Source organism: Mandrillus leucophaeus, unplaced genomic scaffold (assembly GCF_000951045.1).
Source record: "Mandrillus leucophaeus isolate KB7577 unplaced genomic scaffold, Mleu.le_1.0 Scaffold512, whole genome shotgun sequence".
NCBI lineage: Eukaryota > Metazoa > Chordata > Mammalia > Primates > Cercopithecidae > Mandrillus > Mandrillus leucophaeus.
Genome location: NW_012105498.1, coordinates 1779409 through 1802586, shown reverse-complemented (window position 1 = coordinate 1802586; position 23178 = coordinate 1779409). Strand labels below are relative to the sequence as shown.

At 36.1% G+C, this 23178-nt stretch overlaps 1 protein-coding gene across 5 annotated transcripts in view; it reads left to right on the top strand.

Moving 5' to 3' along the window:
* DLG2 (discs, large homolog 2 (Drosophila)) overlaps window positions 1-23178 on the top strand; it is a 916021-nt gene that overhangs the window by 374540 nt on the left and 518303 nt on the right. For 4 of the 5 annotated variants that reach the window (XM_011996427.1, XM_011996426.1, XM_011996428.1 and 1 more), the window contains exon 9: window positions 10513-10668. The exons of the other annotated variant lie outside the window; for it this stretch is intronic. In XM_011996427.1, coding sequence (XP_011851817.1) covers window positions 10513-10668 — 156 coding nt within the window. The remainder of the gene's footprint in view (window positions 1-10512; window positions 10669-23178) is intronic. 5 annotated transcript variants of the gene reach the window in all.

Genomic DNA, 23178 nt, shown 5'->3' with positions numbered 1-23178 from the left:
GAGGTTGCAGTGAGCTGAGATTGCGACCCTGCACTCCAGCCTAGGTGACAGAGCAAGAATATGTCTCAAAATATAATAATAATTAATTAAATAAATTTTAAAAATAAATAAAAGAACATAGCAAACTAAAGAGGGAGTCAGAGTAAACAAGTAAATTTTATTACAGAATAAATGTATATGCTGGAAGGCAGGTTACTAGCAATGTAGGGAAACTTGCAAGGTGATGGGGCTGGCAGGTTGCCAAGTAAGGATGCCCAGTTAAATGTGTATTTGAACAATAATCAACAATGAATAGGTTTCAGTATAAATGTGTCTTATGCAATAGTCACGTATTTATACTAAAAAAGTTTTGTTATGTTTCCAAAATAGAAATGTAACTGGACATCCTATATTTTTATTAGCTAAATCTTGCAACCCTAGACATGGCCAGAAATATGGTTTTGTCATCATAAGAGGAAATCATCTGTCATGAATGAATTCACATCCACAGACATGACAAGAGAGAGATGTATAAACCAGATGGACTACAGCTGGATTTCCTATTTAAATATCTATAGTAGTCAAAACATTTACTGATTTTCTTTGAGACACTGTGCTATTCATGCATCATTTCACCTAATACTCATAAGGCCCTAAGAGACAAGCACTATTCCTGGGTGTTAGGGGAGGAAACTGAGGCATAGAGGTAAACAACCTGCCCAAGATCACATGACTTAAAGGAATGGGGCCGGACTTGAATCTAGATAGTCAGACTCACAGTTCGTTTTATCTGTTCTATTCTCTATTGCCTTTAAAATAGGAACTATAATTGCTAATATGACCAAGAAAGATATTCAGATTACTGAGGGCAAGTATATGCTAGCGAAAGAGTTTAAAACAATGACAACAAAACACTTAGTGGTTTGAACCCAGACAATCTGGGTTCAAAGCCAAGCCCTACCACTCACAAGTCAGGTATGTGAGGAGGGGCAAGTTAATGTCAACCTTTGCAGATAATAGTATTACATATATCTTAGGTTTCATGGGAGGATTACATGACATTGAATATATATAGCATATGTGGCACAGGGCCAGCCTCATAGTAAGTTCCCAAGATATATATGAGTTGTTATTATTATTTAAAATATATCAAAGTACAAAACCAAGTGGCAATCATGAAGAAATACTGTATGGGAGTTAAGAAGAGAGAAAAATCTATAATGAGGTGTACTCAGAAGAGTTTATGGAGAAAGTAGGAGTTAGACTCTGATGGAAACCAGGGACTTTCTAATGTTTAGGGTTGGAAGAAAGTACCAATATATGTAAATTTTAATAGGATGTGAACCATCAACTCAAGGGGATTTATGACCTCAGTCTTTGTCTTGGTCTGAAATCCCAATAAAAGTGCTTCTTAGCAAAGAGCCTTCTCTAAAGAGAGCAAGGCAGTACTACAACAATCTCTTGTTCTTATGCATGTCTTATCCTTCCCTCATGGCCACCAAACAATCTTCATAACCTGTTTACAGTAACAGGCACAGAAGACTAAATGGAAACAGCCGCATGAAACAGAGGAAAATGTACCTCTTCCAAGAAATGTGAAAGAAACCCATTTAAGTGATTTGGTTAAAGCCACGTTATCCTTCCTGTTCATAAGTAGAGAATTATATCTGAACATTATTTTGCCTTCTAGGGAGTTGCTGTTATATTCAATCTTAGCATCCATTCAGTCAAAGGTATAAGAGTTTTCCCCCTATAGACTTTGTCTTAGTAATGTAAAATTGGCCTACAAAAGTATATAGATAAATAAATATTTTGAATTCTACTTCAGAAAATGTGATTTTGCTAAATACATTCAGAAATTCTTGTGGGGGTATGAATTTTAAAACTCAAAGCTTTATCAGATTTGGCAACTTTAGGTATTACCAATGTCAATCATCCTTGAGCCTCTGAAGAAAGAAAAGAATTATTTTAGAGGTGGAGTATTTATTCTGTAATATTATATTTTAACAGCGTGATAAAAAGAAAGAAATTGTAGGTGATATTAAGCTTCAAATCTTCTCTTTGGGGGCCTTTGCAATGTTCCTCACACTTTCCTTTGTCTTTTGTTATTTCCAAATTTTTCTCAAAAAGGAATGGCCTTGCTTTTTTTCTCTACACTGTTGTTTCATAGTACTGGCTAAGAATATGAAGATGTGGGGAGTATACTCAACAGACCAAACCTGAAAATACCAATGGGATACACAGCTTGAACAATTGTGCCCTGCCCACAGGTCTGCTGAAAAAGCAAACCAAACTCATAAAGACCAGGTCACTCATCCGCTAGCGAGAGCTGAATAGACAGGGAGTGTGCTTGGCTCAAAGGATGCCAATCCAGAGGCTAACCAATAACCAATAAGGTGGTTTGCTCAAAAAGGTGTACTAAGTCCAGCAAATACTGTTAGGAATGTTTAATTGAAAAGTAGTCCAATCGAGGCAATGATCTGTGAAAGGGGAAGCTAGTGATTTATGGTATAAAGGAGGCCCGATGGTCCATTTTGAGTCTAGTGCCAGCTGATGACATTACAGAATAGAAATTGAGGGAAAGACAAAGCTATCAAGTATAAAGTGTCTCATTTATAAATTAGAGTTAAAGTGGTGATTTGAGACACAAGGAACAAGTAGCACAAAAGAAACAGCGTATCTTGAAGGGAAAGTTGTAAAGATCCAGCTCCTTAGATCTCACTCTTACATATTTCTCACGCAGCTTTTTCTGGGTTTCCATGGACATGTGTCCTGTTACCTAAAGTAATTTAAATAAGTCTCTGTTCCTGCAATCAGATTTCCTTACAATCAAAATATTTGTTCAATAAACAAAGAGATCATTTTTTAAATTGTTTTACTATATACCTTGTACCTCTCTCTGGTACTAGGTATATAGTACCTGCCACAAAGTAGGTTTTTGGTAAATATTTGTGGAATGAATGAATGAATGAATGAATGAATGAATGAATGAACAAATGAATAGTCAAAATGATTGCACTCTTTTAATTCCATCTAGTAGAAGGAACACTATCTTCCATAACTTCTTATCAACTATGGATGTTAAAACTGTACTCAAGACCTGCCTAACTTTTCAATTTTGTCATCTACTCAAACCTTTAAAAAAACTCTCTAAATGGGACATGTTTGCAGATTCCTCTTTAAATCTGCATGTGCTGTTACCACTTTCCAGAAAGCCTTCTTTCACTCCTTTCACTCTCTTTCACCCTTTTCACTCTCTTTCACTCTTTCACCCTCTTTCAAACCTGCACTAGAATTCCTACTCCCCAGTGTTTACTTTCCTGTATTCTTAGCTCAGTCTCTCTCTGAAATGGTAAGAGAATTAGGTGCTTTCACTTCCTGCTGTCCCCACATCCACATATACAATTTTGTATTCCACTTTATTCAACATTATAAAAATAAAGCATTTTCCTGTCTCATTAAAATGTTTAATGAATATTAACTTTAATGGTTAAACAATAAACCATCATGTGAATATATCTTATATTCCATACCCTTCTGTTGCTGAACATTTTGATTGTTTCGTTTTATTCTGTTTTGCTCTTATAACAAACCACAATGACTTTCCTCTCTAGAAACCTTTGGACATATTTTTTATTTTCTTCTTCAGATAGCACACTAGAGTAGAATTGCTGAACCAAAAGACATGATTACTTCTAAAACTCCTGAAACATATTGCCAAATTGCTTTCTTGAAATGTTTTAAGGAGGTTTTACACTCCATAGCATCAGCAATATAGTGTCTATTTCAACATACCACAACTAAATTGTGATTTGTCAATTTCAAGATCCTTTATTTTTTAAATAGGTAAAGGGGATGTATCATTTAATTTGTGTTATTTTTATTCCTAGTGTGGTTAAATATTTATATGTGTGCTTGTATTTGTCATTTGTATTTTCTCTTGTGATCGGATACTAATTGTCTTTGTTTTCTACTAAAATGTTATTGTATTTCTTATTGAGTTGTAGGAGCATCTTTAAAATATTGATAAACATAATTGAGCAAATGTTTTCCCCAGATTATTGCTTATTTATGAGTTTTTGCTTCAGTGGTTTCAAATTTTTATGTAGTCAAGTCTCTCATCTTTTATGTGATTTCTTCAATTTGTTTCATGCTTAATTTTTTTTCCATGAAGATTCTTAGTTAACTATCAACCTGACTTTTTGTAGATCTATATTTATACTATGAGATCAATTTAAAAAATTTTTTAAATCAATACAAAGTCTTTAAAAGCAGGCTTACAAAAGTGTAAGAGTTTAAACACTAGTATAGGACATATTGAACCTTCCTCAAATAATTTAAATCCATGTCTCAAAGGCCTTGGTCTGGCCATAATATTGACCCTGTCACTCTTAGCCAATATTTGTTTAAACAACTTTCAGAAAGCCACAAAAATACTACTATAACTGGACACCCTCACCCAATACCAAAAACAGAGATCACTCTCCCTTTTGTTACAATCACCATTGTCAAGGTCATTAATGTTCAACTTCTTATTCCAATGAAACACTCCATAACCCATTTACAACCCACTGCCACGAGAGAGCCCAATTTTGTTGAAACCCAAGCATTTTTTAAGGAAATAAGGCATCTGAATATTCAAAACAACTTTAAATGATGCAGCTCTTACTCTGCCCTTTCTCTCCTCAATCTTCCAATAAACTCCTCAATAAACACAGTAAAATATAACTGAAAGTGATGTTCACATAGAAAAAATAGTGAGCCAATCCTAATTTCTACTTTTAAACATAAGTATTTGCAGACTGTGGTACCTAAACTATTATTAATAACGAATTACTTATGACCCAACAATCTGATGTGACAACACAGCTGTGAACCATACAGGAAAGCAAACTGTTACAAAGATCCAGGTACAAATCGGGCGTTAGAGTTCGGGCTGCTGTTTTGTTAGGGGCAGTGAAAATAATTGAGAAGTTCAGAGAAAGTGATCATCAACCTCCAGGGCTATTAAAGGGATCAATTACCTTTTAAATATACAGAGCAAAAGTGAGTCTTTAGAAGGCGCCTATGCAGTACCTTTTGTGAGACTGAAAGCTATCGATTGTTACTTCCTTTGTTCAACCCTCTTGTAGAGAATTCACATTACCTGAAAGTGCTATCGTGTGAACTGACTGATTCTAAGTGAGTGAGTGATGAATATTATTTGTATGAATTCTCACAAACGGGAGCAACATTTTCTGAGGTTGTGCATCCTTGTGAGCTCAAGTGTCTAAGAGTGATAATCAAGATAATAATAATGGCTCCCTTTTGGTGAGCTCTGAGTGAGTGCCATGGACTGAGCTAAGTGCTTTATGCACATTCTTCCTATTTCTCACAGTCATCCTTAGGCTGATATTACTATTCCCACTTTCCAGATGAGGATGTTAAGAAATAGCAGAAGGTCATGCAAGGTAGAATTTGGAAGAGCCAGATCTAAACCTAGTTCGATTTGCTTGTACTTAACATGGTGCTCATAATAATTTAGATCTGTGCCTAATTTTGCAATTTATAATTTTGCTGGTATACAGAAAAAACTTTTTAAATATTATTTTAGGTCTATAAATCAGAAAGCTAAGATTTGAAAGAGTTAAGTAAGTGTGGTGCAAATCGGCATCTACTCCAGCTTCCCTAGTGGAAATTCTTGAGTGCTCAATTCAATGGTGCTTGGAATTAGGGGGGCGAATAGGTTCTTACAAATCACCTAGATCAATCCCTCCCCTAGATGTCTCTATGTCATATTTTAAGGCCCATGTAACATCTTAATCAAGTGACTAATACTTTTCTGCTTGAAGTTCAGTATAAGAGAAGTCAGCCTCTTTCTTAATCATTTTTATAATGTCATTTCACATGTTGAGCCACATAGTTCACAACCTGATCCTAATTCTCTTTTATCCCCTAATTACTTTTAGGGCTTCCCAAAATCCCACCCTTCAGAGTTATTAGCCCAGCCCTGGAATTCAATCCTCTTATACTTTTCCAAATCGTTGGCCCAATAAACAGTGTATTATTTGTAAAGAGGAGCATGAGGCACCCTTTTAAAGTTACAATCCTTTTTCCTCCAATTATGTCTGGCAATATATTAGATACTTAGGCATCTGAGCCCTTCACATCCCAGCTGCTATAATTAATGCAGTTTGGTTCTATATTCTGCAAATACAGGGCATGCGGTTGGATGCCCCCCTCCCATTAGGGCAACCAAAGAAGACCATAGCAGGATAACCTTTAGAGAATCTGAAAGGTCTGCAGATTTAGCCATATTAGTCTATATGATGAAGAAATTTATGCTCAAAATCATATACATATATGACCCAAATCCATCTTTTTGTAATTTTAGATGCCCCCTTTTAGTTCTGGCTCAGGAAAAGAGAATAAAAGGTACTGATCACTTTCGTTTTTCACAGTTCCTTTCACTTTCTATGACAGTGCTTCAGTAATACATTCTTGCATTCAGGAAAGTAATGAGGAAACAAAGACACAGGAGATTTGGTCCTGATCCTCCAGGATCTAATATTCTAGAGAAGGAGAGAGCATTGTGAATGAATAAAGATAGTACAATGAGGTGAGGTCCCTGCCTGAGACAGCCTGAAGGCTTTGAGAGCCCTTTGGTAGGGAGTTAGAAAACTCAATAAAGTGTAAATCACTCTCATTGTTATCTCTAAGAGAAGAGAGTCATATTCCTTTGACCTTGTTGCTTCAGGTGCTACACAGATGAAGACTATTTACAATCACAGTCATTATTATCACTGTCTTAAACATTTATTATCTCTGATACAGGGCCGGGACTATAGTGAGGTGAGCGAGGTACTCATATTGGGTGCAAAATTTAAGGGAACACCAAGAAACAGCAATTAAGACAAAAATACTTTAATGAAATATTTTAGAAAATAAAATTAATGCAAAAGAATTTATAATGAACAAAATATCAAACTTTTAAAGATAGAATCAGTCTGGTATTAGTCTCCGGTACTATGAAATTACAGAGGCCCAAGATTTTGTCTGTTGGCTTTGGAAGGTATAGTCTAGTTGAGGTGATGTGAAAGAGATGTGAAAATAAACAAGGTGCCTGTTTTATTTTCACTGTACTGATTGCAAACGTGAGATCAGATCTCACTTCCAATAAGGAGATGTGGTGGGAGATTGGTAGTTGATTGACAACTAGTGTCATATGGGAATCATCAAAGAAATTCAATAGCATGAGCTCTCATAACCCAGTTGAAAGAATGAACCCAGACAGTTATTCTAGACTCAAGGTACCTCTAGACATTTTTAGCAACAAAATTTGATAGAGCTTCACTCCAGTGCTCTATAATTAGTGGACACAGCTACAGCTACCTTCTCCATTTTTGCATCCTTTCCTTATTCTGTTAACTGATAATTTCTTCTCCTTTATTCACATTATTCACCTTCCATAGGAGAATCCAAATGGTCTAGGCCTTTTCCTTTTTTCTTTCTTTTTTTTCTTTTTGAGTCCCACCATACAGATCATGGTTGCAAGGTGAGGGGCCCAATCCTGATCCAATGGTCTAAACTGCTTTGGTTAGGGAGGATACTGAATTTGGTAGTGGCAAGTTGTCCAAATGGGAAGGAACAGTTATAGGCAAGGTAGTTTTCCTAAGAATAAGGTATAGATGAAGCACCTCCCTCCAACATACACCAGTATTGTGGATTAGCAATTTAAAATGACAAGGAAATAGAACAAATAGCAAGTGCTAATGGAGTTCAGAGAAAAGAGAGATCACCAAGAGCCAGGGTGTGCTAATTATATGCTATAAGAACCTGCAATTATAAATCCATAGATATGCAAATAAATGCTGATGGCTCAGCAGATGAGCAACAAAGTCATTATCTATGGCTCTTTATAAATGGACAGCAAGATAAATGATTTGTTTATAAATTCACTTAGAGATTGTACCAGTATCTTTGAATGCTTTTGCCTCCTTCTGGGGGTATCCACAGTTAGACCTCTTGGATTGGATTTCCATATTCACTACCTTCTGACCTAGGCCATTCTGGCAGCTCCAAGCAGGCCCTTTCAATTATGACTAGCTGATTCATGCTGCCAAAAGTCATTTCCCCTTGGCACTTCCTTAACCAACTGAACGGGAAGTGATAGTGGCATCTGTTCTGCCACCCAGATCCGTGATGGTTTATAAAATGGCATTTCTTGTTTGTCTGATGGGGAGAGGTCACACAGAATATAACTGCGGGGAAAGACTAAGAATGCTGACTCCCAGTATTAGGCCTTCTGCAACTCAGGGCTGAGAAGTCTGTGAGGAGCCCACTGTGTCCATTGGAGTGACTCTCACAGGAACTGTAGGCAGGCATTGCAGTGGCTAAACTCAAACACACAAGAAACCTATCCCTTTGAGGGCAGATGAACCATGTACACATGCTTTAATTAAGTACTTAAAGCCAGTCAGTTCATGATGATATTGAGATTCTGGTTCTTCTGGTATAACCTGTGAGAATTTATAATGGCCTAAAAAATTTAGAGTAACTTATGGCTCCCTTGAAAGAACCAGAAGGTTTTTTAAAATTTCCCTCAGCAAAGAATGGTAAAAAAAAATAAATAAATAAATAAAAATTCATTCAAAGAAACATTTACCAAATACCTACTATGTGCCATTTCTGTGTTCAGATTATAGCCTGTGTTGTACTTTCTGTATACCACACTGTGCTCTAGTACATAATATACATACTGTATGATAGAATATATGACAGAATCCTAGCACTGTAATAACGTCATTAGATAGAAATCTTCAAACGTGAACCCCATTTTTATGCCACTTGAAAGGAGATTTTCACTGATATTTTTAATGTTGTTGTTTGATTGCAAGAGAACTTTGTCAATATTGCAAGAAGACTTTGTCAAATTTTTAAGTGGTTTGTTATGTTTTGGTATCTTTTCATCTACCCATCTTCTGAGATATTAAGTGTTCTCATAATCAACAAAAGAAACTGGATTTGATATCTCTATTCTTTAGCCAGTGAATGTACAAAATAACAAGTAAATAAATAGGGAAGAAATAGAAGGTGAAACAAAGGTAAAATATACCTGCAATATCAGTAACTGTTTCTCTGTGTTGATAAGACTTTGAAAAGTGAAGAATTAAGCTTAGCAAGTATCGGTCCACTATGAAACCATCCTGAAGGTGACTGAAAGCAAAAAAAATAAGAGCCTTCTTCTAAAATCCAAGGTATTAAAGCCTGTTCCAAACACCAAATCTACTAAATATGTGAATCAAATGATAATATTATATTCATAAAATGGTTCCGAAAAGATTCAAATAAAAGTTTCAAGAGTTCAACCCTGGACAAAATACAAGACCTCATTTTCATTGGCTTGAATTTATTATAATTTTCAGAAAGTAAAATATTTTCTCTTTATTCAGTTGAATACAATGTAACCAGGAATTTCTAAAAGATCTCCATTAGCCAGCTTTGATTGTGAAAATTTGACTCAAAATATGGTGCTACTGAGGTAAAAGGACTAGGAGAAAATTGGAAACACATTTTCTTAGTCTGCAGAGAGTCAACATCAGACTGAGAAAATAGGATCAGCTCTCCCAGGCAGAAACAACGTTACTGAGATGACATTATCATGAGAATGTTTTATGATCTAAAAGAAGTCACTGAATCCTCTCTTCTAAGGTTCTGTGCTGGCAGTTTAGATCAGCTGCCGTTTTATGTATAATAATATTTTCAAATTAAGATGCAGAGATTTCTCCAAATAGACATAGGCCCAATTTATATGGAAAGAAAATAGCGTTGTTTACATTTCCTATGTATACAGAAGATATTAGATGGACTCCAAACATAATTAAATACACTAACATTTGTAGTAAACCTTATTTATACTTATTTCTTTGTATTAGATGTGCAGTCTTAAATTTTGTAGGAGTATATCTGTTAAGATTAGGTCTCATTTATATAAGAAAAAAAAATGATCCTTGCTTGAACAATGCAGTTTATCTTCATCCACAGAGAAGAAATTCAAAGGTCTAGTCCATAGTTAGTATAGTGCCACTCCATATCATCAGTGACACAAGTGCTGTCTTTATATTCCTTTATGTGTATTTTTTGGCTTTATCCTCAAGTTTGCTTCATGGTCTTAGATGACCAGTGAAGCTCCACCCATCATGTCTGGGTTCCAGGTGAGTAAAGGGAGGAAATGTGAGAGAACAAAATTTCAAGAATTCCAGCTAAATGAGCTTCCTTATAAGCAGCTATTCCAGTTCACCGAACACTTCAGAGCACTCAAATCACATAGGACTGAACATTTTCATGGGGCCATATTTACCCACAAAAAAGTCTGAGGAATAAAGTTTTTATTATAAGAAAAGTTACAAGTGGAAAAATTGGGTTTCTTCTAATAACAAATCAAGAAAAATGGCGTTGTTTTTACTTTTGCATATGGTGAAATGCTACTGTTTGCACACATGTTCCTTGTATATACTAACCATGCATATCTTTCTCTTCCTCTTGTATCACCAGGCCTCCGGAACCTGTTTACAGCACTGTGAACAAACTATGTGATAAGCCTGCTTCTCCCAGGCACTATTCCCCTGTTGAGTGTGACAAAAGCTTCCTTCTCTCAGCTCCCTATTCCCACTACCACCTAGGCCTGCTCCCTGACTCTGAGATGACCAGGTACTGCATGCGCTTCCTCACTTCATCTTCTCGAACTGCATGTGCTTCCACAAGAATGAATGGGTAGAATCTGCCTCTGCTCACTTCTCTTGCACTAAACATCTTCCCCAAGTTGGAGAGATGTTCTGCTGTTCCCTTGGTGCAATGGGAGAAATTAAGAACATTGCCTTTTCGTTTTGTTTTGTTCCCTGGAGTGATCACAGAGCATTTAGATATGATCACATGATGCTCCACATATTCCTGGTTCCTATACATTTTAATAAGGTATTAATTATACTTTTCTAGAACAATTAATTTTGGAATTTAACAACATTTCATTCATACAGAAGGATGAAAGATAACATTTGTTGAATATTTTTAAATAATATTTAATAAGTGCTTACTCTGCTCCAGGCATAACGTGGCCTAAGAAATATGTACTATTATCACCATTTAATATTTTAACTAAAATATTAGATTAATATCACCATTTAACTGAATCCTTAAGGTATTAAGCAACTTATCAAAAACTACAGAATTACTTGGTTCCATCTTACCACACAGAACATAAAATTAATGTTTATATTATGTTATCATGCTAGGTGTATACATATATATATATTCTTGTATTTACTGCTCCCAGCCTATTTAAAGAAATAGACGTTCAGAGTGGTTAAAGGCATTGCCCTCAGTATGATCTTGCCAATAAATGTGGAGTCCAAATTTGACCTTAGAATGTTTTGAGTCTTTCAACAACTTTGTAAAGAAATTAGTCTAAGTCTGAAAGTTGAACACAATTCTGTGTTAGTGTTCCAAAGCATATATATGAAAATAACAAAAAAGACCTCATCTTTTCATAGTAGCCTGAGTTGGAGAGAGAGGAAAGCAAGAAAAATAGAATTCAGTGTTCCACAAGGTACTTCCAATTCAGTCTAAACAGAGATCCCAATTGTAACGTTTCTACACAAAATGGGGTGTCTATATAATGTTTTCAGTCAGGAATATCTTCATAATATTGTTAGGACTGAGAAAATACAGACTTTAGAATGATTCAGAGTGAAGATGGATATATCAAGAGCGTCTGCTAAGAACATCATCTTTATTTTTTGATATTTTGAAAGAATAAGTTTAGAAGTCAATTACTGTTCTATCTAGGAGAGTTGAATCACAAGTTTTAAATTACATCTAACATTTCCAGAAATAAATGAGAAAACACATTTTTAACTATGTAAATCAGCTAGGGCATTTTTATTAAGTTGCAATAATTAAAGTCTAATAATATTTCAGAATACTGTATAAATATTAAATCCACCTATATTTTTAACAAATCATTAAAACTATTTCTTGATACAATGAACTCTGCCATTTTAAAGCTAAAAGGTCAAAGTCACCATAGCCCTAAGGAAGTGAGAAGAGCCACATACCTGTAATGACTTGCTAGTAATTATGTACCTATAGTCAGCTACAGACGGGTAGCTCAGATTTATTGAGCTCTTCTGTGCCAGGCATTTTGTTAAATACTTCTTATGAATTATGTATTTGAATACCCATAATAACTTTATGAGGTAGATGTTATAATTATCTTTGTTTTGCAAATGAGGAATTGAGACTTGATAAGTTACCTGACTTGCCCAAGATCATCCACTAGTAAGTTACAGAGCTGGGATTCCAACCCAGATGATGACTGACCTGGCAGACCATTAGCCATTTTTGCTCACTGGAAAAAAATTTCCACCCATTTCTCTTTTTCTATCCTTTCTCTATCATTACCCTGACTTCTCATATACCTTCCCTTCTTCTGGCTCTGTGTCAGTAAATATTTTTTTTTTTTCTTTTTATCCTGTGTTCCTTTTTTATTAATGTAAAAGTTACATTGGTTTCCTTCCACTCCACTGGGGATTTTGAAGCATCCCTTCTGAAAAATTCACCAGTAAGTAGCCGATAAGAGTTTACCTCTATGTGAACCTACCAGATATGATTCTTTTCAGCTTGCTTTCTGTCATCCGTATCATGAATACAATAGAGTTATTTATTTTTCAAATAAAAACATTATAATACAATATTGAATTTTTTTTTTCAAATGACACACCCTGTCTAATTCTGATATGCACCAGGCCCCAACCCCCATCCATCATTCCCCTTTCTGAGAATTCTATTTTCAATTTATTCTATTTTGGTCCCCTTCCTTCTCCTTTTTTCTTTTTCCATTATCTTATTCTTTATCTTATCTTTGTAGAAAAACAGTCATAAAAACACAAAAACACACCGACAGCTATTTTAATGGCCTTGTCACTACCAGTGCATTGATACCAAAAATCTTAATTTCACCCCACTTTGCTCCTCCTCCATACTTCCTCAGCTTAGTAAATGGCACATACATCTACCATATTGTTTAGGCCAAAAACTTGAGAGTCATCCTTACTACCTTGTTTTCCCTCACATCCACCATTCAATTCATCTTCAAGTCCTGTTGATTCTACCTCCAAAATATCTCAGATTTATTCACTTTGCTTTACTACTATTTCCACCACTTTAATCCAAGACCCCATCATCTCCCACCTATAGTAGATTCTTAATTGTTCTCACCATTTCCACTGTTGACCTCCAGGCTTATTCTCAATGCAACCAAAGTGATCTGTAAAAAATACAGATCAGATCTCCTTTTGCATTAGGATGCAATGCGAAGTCATTAACATAGCATCCGGGCTCTGCATGACCTAGCCCCTGCCTGCCTTTTGGATACCTCATTTCACTTTGCCAACCACACTATTCATGTTGGCCTTCTTTTTATTCACAAAATGCACTAAATCTCTTCTAGTCTCAAGCGTTTCACATACGCTTTTCCCTGGAATTGACAAGCTCTTTTTACACTTTGCCTCATTAACTTCTGGTCATCTTAGATCCAAGCTTAAATTGCACGTCTTCAGAGAAGCTCTCTGAAACAGAAAATCAGGCCCCCTATTATATATTTTCTTTCTATTTCTCATAAGACTCAATCAATTTATAATTGTACATTTATTTATGTGATTTTCAAACTAAATGCCTGTATCACCCTCTACACTGTAAGCTCAATGAGTAGAATTGTGTTTATTTTGTGCACTGCTATATTCCTAACACTTAGTACAGTGTCTGGCTAGCAGGAGCTCAGGATTATTGGATGAATACATAAACATAGAAATAAAATCTGCAAACAAGCAAACTGATACCTATTTGAGAACAAGTCATAGTTCAAGCTGTGCTTTACCTAGTTCTTAGTAGGTACATAAAACTACTCCATGAATGAATGAATTCATGCATAGAAACAAATAATAACTAGAACTCACTTTGTGTTGTACTTTCACCATAAACTATGTCTATGGTGATTGTCTACATTATAAATCCATTAGGCACCCATCAATTCTTCATGAAGACTCCGTAATTCATTTCAGATATTATTTATTTTTCTAAAGGGAAATACCTCTCCAAGCCACTGTATCTTGAAATGTAGCCAATAATTCAGGGGCAAAGTAAAAATATTCTGGTTCCGTTTTTGACACCATTACCCGTGTGCTGTTCTCTGTGTTCTTGAATAACATATAGACCCTCAGAAGTAGATGAGAACTTAGAATTAGATAGACAAACCCTTATCTAACTCTAGTAATGTTGTAGAACCCAATCTACTGTTTCACAGGTCTATGTCTTACTACCACTCGTGGTTAAATAAAAATATTCTAGGATCTTTTGCCCTAAAAAAGATATTATAAAAATGTATATATTAATTTATTTAGCTAATACTTATCAAGAATCAACAACAATGTGCAAGATGCTACTATAATAGGACAACCTTTTACAAAGGTGCAAGCTGAGGAAGACAGCCAAAAATGTTGAAAAAATGCCTGATTTTTAGGATGCAGTAGTTAATGATGTATATTTTGTTCAGAGCTTTTGAAAAATTCCTGAAGTCTATTCCAGAAACATGCACATATTGATACAGCAATTACGGCTTCAGATTAGAATATGCACTAGCTCTCGGAAAGTTAGCATGTGAAACCATCCTTACATTTACATTAGTTTAATTCCTAATCCACATTTAGAAGAATAAAGGTGAGTCAGCAAAAGCAACCTGAGTCAGTTTTCTGTATTTTCTGAGCTTCAGTGGGAATACCCAAGATCTCAGTTCTTTGAATTAATAGCAAACATTCAGGGATGAATTAATTGTACACACAATTTACTTCTGTAAGACCATTTAAAAGGAAACAGAGAAGTTGTTAGTTTTTCTTAGGAAAGCACTTTAAATTACTTGGCACGGTGCCTATGGCTGCAGATTATGTTTGGAGGAATTGACTTTTTAATGCTTGCAGAAACAAGAAATGTGCAGAGTCTGAAATCAAACTAAAATTTGAAAAATAAATGGGATTTCTGTGGGACTCTTGCTTATCTAGTACATCTCTTTTTCTTTGAAAAAAAAAGTAATTTTTGATGTTGTAATTGGTTTTTCTACTTAGGGAGAATAAGTTATTCAGCTTTTGATATTTCTAGGGCAAGGAGAATAGTATTCTTGGCTGCTTTTTCAATATTTATGGCATATGTTTATTTGTCCTTTTACATAAACGGTCCTAATTATTGCTATTTTGCAGTTGATAACAGAGGCTGAGATAAACCAGATGAAGGCTAATTAAGATATACTGGCAGGTTTTGGATGGGAAATGAACTGTGAAGCACTATATCATCATGAAACATCTTCACTCACTGAAGGATATATATTCATGGGACTTCAGCTAGGTACCGGGCATCATCCTTAATGTTAGGGATTCAAAGGTGAAAAAAACATGGTCTCTCCCCTTAAGTATCTCACAGACATATAAATGCAGAATTACTTACTATGTGATATATATCTGCTAAAAGGCCTCAGTTTCTCAAATGCACCTAATCTCTAGGTAGCTGTTAAAATAACAAATTTAGAGAAATTAAATGTAACAGAGTTTATCTGAGCAAAGAACAATGCATGAATCAGGCAGCACTCACAACCAGAAAAGGTTTAGAGAGCTCCACTGAGCAGTTTGAGAAGCAACCTTTTATAGCCTGTACACAGAAGCAAAGTAGAGAAATCACCTGATGGGCTACAGCTAGGCATCTGCTTTATTTGGGCATGGGGTGATGAGTTGGCTGCCTGAAACTGGCTGAAACCCGGCTGCCTTGTGACTCTCTGAAACTCTACTGTGTATAACACTTCTAAGTTAGGTTTCAGATTGTTATGTGGAAACTCAGAGTGTGGAGACAGCCTTAACCTAAGGGCGCCCTGCTTACTTAATTGAGCATAACTAAAATCAAATTATTACAAGTGATAGTGTTGGAAGCAAATATGACCTTCAACTGTCCCTTCTGCAGAGGCATTAACATACACAAAGAAATGGCCCCATCCACTCCTAGCCATCAATTTCTAATCATTTATAAGAAGCATTACCTATAGAAAATGCACATTCATCTTCCCATAGGTCCATCTGCAAGTCTAACGTCTAACTATTCTCTGCTGGGCTCAGAGAATCCACATTTATAATTTACCACCTTTGTAGAAATCATAATGTTGGCAGCCTCAAGCCATTCTGAGTTTAGGGATGCAGAGCGAGATCTTTATTTTGTAAGACCTCAATCATATGCCAGAGTTATGGTGAGCCCCTGAATAATATCTCAGACTGAGGTGAGAATGATTTTTTATTTTTATTAAAGAACTGTTATAAAAGACTGTTTCCATTCATAGCTTAATAGTGAGTCCAGTGAATTGTGAAGGGAAATGAATGGTAGGGTTGGCAGTATGGGGGAAGGGCTATGCAAGCCTGCCTGTATTTTTATAGAGATCTACGTATTTTACAACATGCCATTTTGTTTTCATCAAGGCTTCAAAATTTACTTCTCAGAGAAGAGAAAATAAACCTTCCATTATAACCCTTTAATTCAGTTCTGTAGACTATCAGCACATATAAAGTTATAGGATCCCTTAAATGGGTTTTTAAAGTCAGCAGGTATGTGTGTTCCAAATTGAATACTAAAACTTATCTTTGGCAAGCTTTCTTTCCTTGCAGAGTGGCGGAAAATTTACTGGGTCTTTAATGTTTTAACTGTTTCAAGGTCTGTAAATACAAAATCAAATATAAATTCCAAAACTAATCTGTAATAGAAGCGCATGTAAGTCTCTAAAGGTAAACATAGGAGGAATTACCTAACTCTGCCCTTGTTTTTCTGGGCATTATCATGAAGACACTGAGTTTATCAGTAGGATTAAGGAAGAAATGTGTTCCAAGTAAAAGAAATAGGAAAATGTTAAGTATCGTGGTATATAAAAGCACACAATGCCTTCTGGGACTACTAGACTACCTGTGTGGCTGAGGGCTATTGGGTGGGTGATAAGGTTGGAGAAAAAGGCAGCTATGTATCATAGAAGACCTTACTTACCAAGCTGAGGATTTTGTACTTTATCCTATAGGCAGTGGGGAGCTGTTGAAGGTTTTAAAGCTGAGCAAAGAGACAGTCTGCTTTGCATTTTTAAAAAGATCACTCTGCCACCTGTGTCGGAAAAGTTTGAATGCAGGGAAACTAGTTAGTATTATATTATAGAGCAGGGTAAATAATGAAGAACTGAACTGACACTATCGAGATAGGGAGGTACAAATGGATTCAGAATTATTTATTAAATAGAACAGGTGGTACTTGGTGACTGACTCGGGGAAGAATTTTCTAGCTTGGGATATTCACTGCAGGGTGATTCTTTGCTCCTGTTTGACAGAATGAGCATTCTTGTCCACAGTAAATACACTTAAACATAAAACTCTTTAGAAAACAATGGGAGGGAAGGGAGGCAAAATGTATCAGGTCCCTTGTTTGAGGTAGTGGCAATGTGAGGTCACAGAGGAGCTAAGGATTGTGCCCAAACTATCTAGGTCTGAAGCCTTCCATTTGGCCATACTAATCACGTGCATTTTAGCTAAACATGTTACCACCCTCAGAGCCTCAATTCCCTCATCAGAAAGTGAGAAGAATAATTGTATCTGTGCTGTTTCCCTCATAGGATTGTTGTGATGATCAAGGGAAATTGAGCAAATGAATTTTCATCTAGGCACTAGCCACATTAGTCATTATTAATTGTTCTCATATGTGTATTCTATTTTAAAGCCTTGAATTCATGTATATTTATTTCTATTGCTATCATAAATCAGGTAGAAAATGTTTACCAGCTCAGGCAAATCCCCTGAGGTCATAAGGAAGCTGTTTGGGCTGAGACCTTCTATCATTCTTAACAGCCATCCTTCTTGTCATCATAATCAATGTCACATATTTTTCCTTTTATTATTACATTTATAGGCTCCCTGTAAAAGGCGGCATGTGTCTAATCCCATATGCGATTGTGTACTTATATGAGATATTTTTCTTTTTTATCTACTCGTGTAGTGGTATTTTTGCCTTACATGTTTCTTCTCAGGAATGTGGACAAAATAACAGCCACTTTATGGTGCACAGATTAGTAGCCAGGCATTTTACATAGGTACTTTATTGTTTCTAATAATCTCAATAATTTTGCAAAGTGTGTGTTTTGATTTAACAATTGGAGGAATCTGGGCTGTACCCAAGGCATTCTCACATCCAAGCTCATCTTCTCATGGAGCCTTAATCACGTTCACTCTGTATACTGTAGCTTCTCACTCTGTGCCCCACTTCCCACATCCACTCTGCCACAAATCTGTAGACTCTGAAAGGAAATTTGAGCCTTGTTCACATGATTCAATCTGGGAAACAGCACCATTAGAAACAGAAAGAAGATGCTTACAAACCATTGACCTTCTTATGCCCTTAAAAAGCTGATATAATCTTAAAGAATGCTTTATTTCACTTTTAATTAAAACCAAGAGAGTCAGCCCTCTGGGAATGACTCACAAGGCGTAGCCCCTTTCTAAGTTTATGTAGTAGCTTATTTTTCAAAGGCTGTCACTGCCTTTTTGAAGTAGGTGATCACTAAACCCAATATGAATTAAGGAAAATAAGAAGAATTAAATTGACTCCCAGAGTGACAGAGGCCACTCTTGCTGCATTTGGTTTTACAGCCTATTTCCTCTGCAATGCAATCTATGAAAGGGTTTACATGGAAAGAAATACCCCTTGATTTTAAATTAATGCATTATCCCAATAGACAGTTTCTTAAATTTACAGCATTCACTGTTGTCCCTCACTGTTTTTTGGTACTAGGGGGCAAATGTTCTTTCATTAAGAATTCAAGAATTGTTTTAAAAGCACAGTTAAAATTTTGTAGTTTAAAGGACAACAGAAAACAGGGAACTTACCCTGTTTTAAAAGCTCTTATTTACTCTGCACAACAACCCAGGCAGGTAGAGTCAGGAGGCTTCATGAGGGTTAAATACCTTGAGATGACAGAGCTGGGAAGTGAAACCAGATTGGTGATGTTCAAATAACTCTGTGATAAAACAATCCAAATTTAATTGATCAGCTTTAAAAAAAATAAAAGTGAAATAATATCTCTATCTGAGATGATGTAAATATTTTCTATTAGTTTTAGTATGTCTGTTTGTGTTTTGGGAGCAATCTTTGTATTTACTTTAGTAACCATCAAATTGTTGGGTGGCAATAAGAAAACAGAATAAGCACAACTTCAAAAGCATTCCTTTGTAAAGGAAACTACCTATGAGAAAATGCTATACAAAAATCACCATAGTCAACAAATTGTAGGACTCAAAATCGAGACAGTGACGTTAAACCATAACACCCATTGCACAGATATTAATTAAAACCACTGATGTGTATTGAGTGCCTTTAGGTGCTATGCGCTATTTCAGAAGTTTTATATGTACAAATTCATTTTAACCTATAACAACTTATGGGGTAGCTATGATCATCCCAATTTTATATAAATATTACAGTACATGGTTTGAGAAACAAATGGAAACAATGAGATGAGATAGTTGGAAATGAGGTCATCAGAACTTACACTTAGAATATTAATTTTATTAGAGCAGAAGTTTTGTTTTATTTATTGTTTTATTCCACGTGCCAAAAATGGTACCTGGCATGTAGTACTAATAGTGACAATGACAATACAGATGATGATGATGATGGCAACTATGAGGATAATGATTACAACAATCACTATTTATCGTCTTGTTGCCTACTCAGCAGCACTTTATACAAGTTAACTCATTAATCTCCATAGGAACCCAGGGAGCTATGTATCATTATTATCCCATTTTACAGGTGATGAAACAGTTAACTAACCTTTCTAAGGTCACATGGGTAGAATCTGAACCTAACTAGGCTGGTGCTAGAATCTGTGTTTTTAAATGTGCTTAATAAATATTCAGTGAATATTACAGTAGTAATTCTTCAAGTATTGAATTATGCTTCAGAGAAGAGTATACCCCATTGAACAATAGTCAAATCTCTTTAGTAGATAGGTGATATATCAACAGATGACTGATTGATATGATATGAAGATAGATAGAGAGATAGATAGATAGACAGGCAATGAATATATAGTTAAGAAACTAGACTCTAGACACAAAATATTAGGGTTTGAATTTTGCCACCACAACTTTCTAGCTATGTAAACTTGAGCAAGGGACTTTTCTATAAGGTAGCAATTATTGTAGTATCAATCTCACGGGGTACCTATAAGGATTTCAAGAGGTTTTATATAAAGTGCTGAAAACAGTACCTGATAAATATGAAGAGTTCCATAAATGTTAGCTATCATTATATTTGTATATGTGAGATGATGTATTATGACCCCCCAGATAGATACCTCACCTCAGATAGATACCTGAGGTGAGAATGAATTTTTTTCAAAGGACTGTTATAAAAGACTGTTTCCATTCATAGCTTAATAGCAAGTCCACTGAATTGTGAAGGGAGATGAATGGTAGGGTTGGCCGTATGGGGGAAGGGCTGTGCAAACCTGCCTTTATTTATATAAATATCTAAATATTTTAGAATGCAGAATTTTATTTTAATTAAGAGATTAAAATCTGCCTCTCAGAGAAGAGAAAATAAACCTTCCATATCAACCCTTTAATTTGGTTCTGTAGACCCCCAGCTCATATGAGGTTTAAAGGATCTCTGGAAGAGGAGTTTTAAAGTCAGTAGGTATGTGTGTTCCAAATTGAATACTAAAACTTAAGATAACTCTATTCCAGACAAAGTGAATACCTTAGAGGGTAAAGAGGAATTTTATGGCTTGCGTTTAAAAGGAGAGGGTATACTGGGCCACTGCTAAGCAGCCAAAGCCTTTGTCCAAATTTTACAAAGGCTCCCCTTCTTCTGGCTGGAGGACACACTGTGCCAGGGCCTGTGGCATGGCGAACAGCATTCAGACTAGATTTCAGTCCTAGCTCATCCCTGTGACCAAGTGTTCTTTTGAGCAACCTACCTAACAGAATAAATTGACCCAAATGAAGATGGATATCAGGATACGAAATGAGAATTTTATTTCTCTGTGTTATTTAGATCTCCTTCAAATTCATCTAATTCATGCTCTGTTTTCTTTCCTATGCCCCTGGCATAATTGCAAAGATATTATTCCATCAACCTTATGGGAAAAAAATAACTAGATGTTAATGTAAGTTCAGAGATGGATGGGTACAAAGATTGGACTAAACAATTTAGTCCGACCTCTATATTTTCCAGATGAGGAAACAGTCACTCAGACCCTAAATAGGCATTAAATTCGTATTATAAGGTTAGCACTTCTGAGGATATGTAATCCAGATGTGGCTGACCCCTGTTCTTAGAAGATTTAGGGACCACTGGACCTAGAGAATTTCTTTTGTGGATATAGTCAACAGCCACCTGTAATGTGAAAAAAGAAAATAAAGAAAATAAAAGGTCTAGAAATTTATTATGGATAGCGTATTTCAAATACATATGAATTTTAATCAGCTTCTGCCTTATTTATTTTGGATCCAGCCTGATTTTTTTCCATAGCTATATATAGATTTGTATTTATTGAATGCTGGGTATTCAGAGACTCTGCATGGGAAACCTGAAGGACAGACAGTAGCCTGGTTTTCCTTTCTATCTGACCACTTACTTGGTAAGTTCTTACTATTCTCACTATCAGTGGAATAGTACAGAGCCTATGGTACCTGTAGACCGTAAGCTACACTTGACATGAGGAAAGCAGCTATGAAATATAAAATAGAGCCTCTACCAGATTTCTACCATTATAATTGCAAGAGTTCTGTGATTATCCTTTCCCTCCTTATAGGGCCTGTTGGTGAATCATGAGATGTCCTAGACAACCATTTCCACACTTTTACAATACAACGCTTTCCTTATTGTTTTCCGGTAGAAATCTCCTCACTTACAAGAACTTCCTTACTCTTCTCACCTATGTCACTGTCCCAATTGCTTTGAGTGATGTTATGTCGGATATGCATCTCCTTTCCCACTCTTGTCCACACTGGAGCTCCATGTTGAGGCTAGACTTCTAGGAACTGGGCAGTGTCTGGCAGAGGCAAGATGAGAAGCCTTCAATTTCTTTTACAAAGACTTTTTTTTTTAACCTTGATTTTTCCACCTTGGGTTGTGACTTCACAGAGGAGAGTCTCATGTTACAGTACTGAGATCCCTACTCTGCCCTTTGACAGTTGCCATGTGGGACCCATGGTCAGCTGGGGCCTCTTCCCTCAGGCAGGGACTTTATTTCACTTTCTATCTTCCACAGCAGCTCTGTTCCTGTGCTGGCCAGGTTCCCTGCCCTGGTTTTCATACTGGAACCTTTTCCTCTGGGATTCTTGTGACCCATAAAAACAACCTCTAATTCAGGCACTTTTCCCAGCAGAGAAACAAAAAAGACAGACGTGGACTTTTTTGTTGTTGTTGAGCAGCATTAACAGTTTCAGGAGCAACAAATCTTTCTCAGAAGATGATCTGCCTTTTAAAACCCTGAAGTTAAAGAATTAATGCAGGAAGAATGGGGATGGCAACTGTAGGAAATCAGGATAGGTATGAGTGAATGCCTTGGCCACCGAGGCCTCAGGCAGCTGCCAGTGTCCAACAGGTCAAGAGCGCCTATGAACCTCTGATCAAAGACCTTCTGCTGTAAATCATAGCTCCACAATGCTAGTTGTCTCCCCTGAGTTCTCACCTATACATATACTGTTGGTTTCTTCTTTCCATCCTCTGTAAAAGGCACCCTAATGTATCTCATGTTCTTGCTTTAGCCCACAGTGAGACCTCTTCCGTGGAATGCCATGGAGTCCTCTCTCTTTCCCTAGGTCAACAAGTAGAAATTCACATGTCCTCAAGACCCAAGTTCTTTCTAACAACACATCTGCTTTCTCACATTATTACTGTCTTTAGACCCTACCTTTCGGCTTGGTAGGTTCAAAATCAGCTACTAAGGGGACTTGCAAACAATCTTTAATTCTTCTTCATGCACTTTCATCTCGTAATGCCTAGGGGACTAATGAACTTCAAGAACAGCCAAAATTGAATTATAGATTTTCCTCTAGTAATAACTGTGTAACTCTAATAATAACTATGATAGCAGAG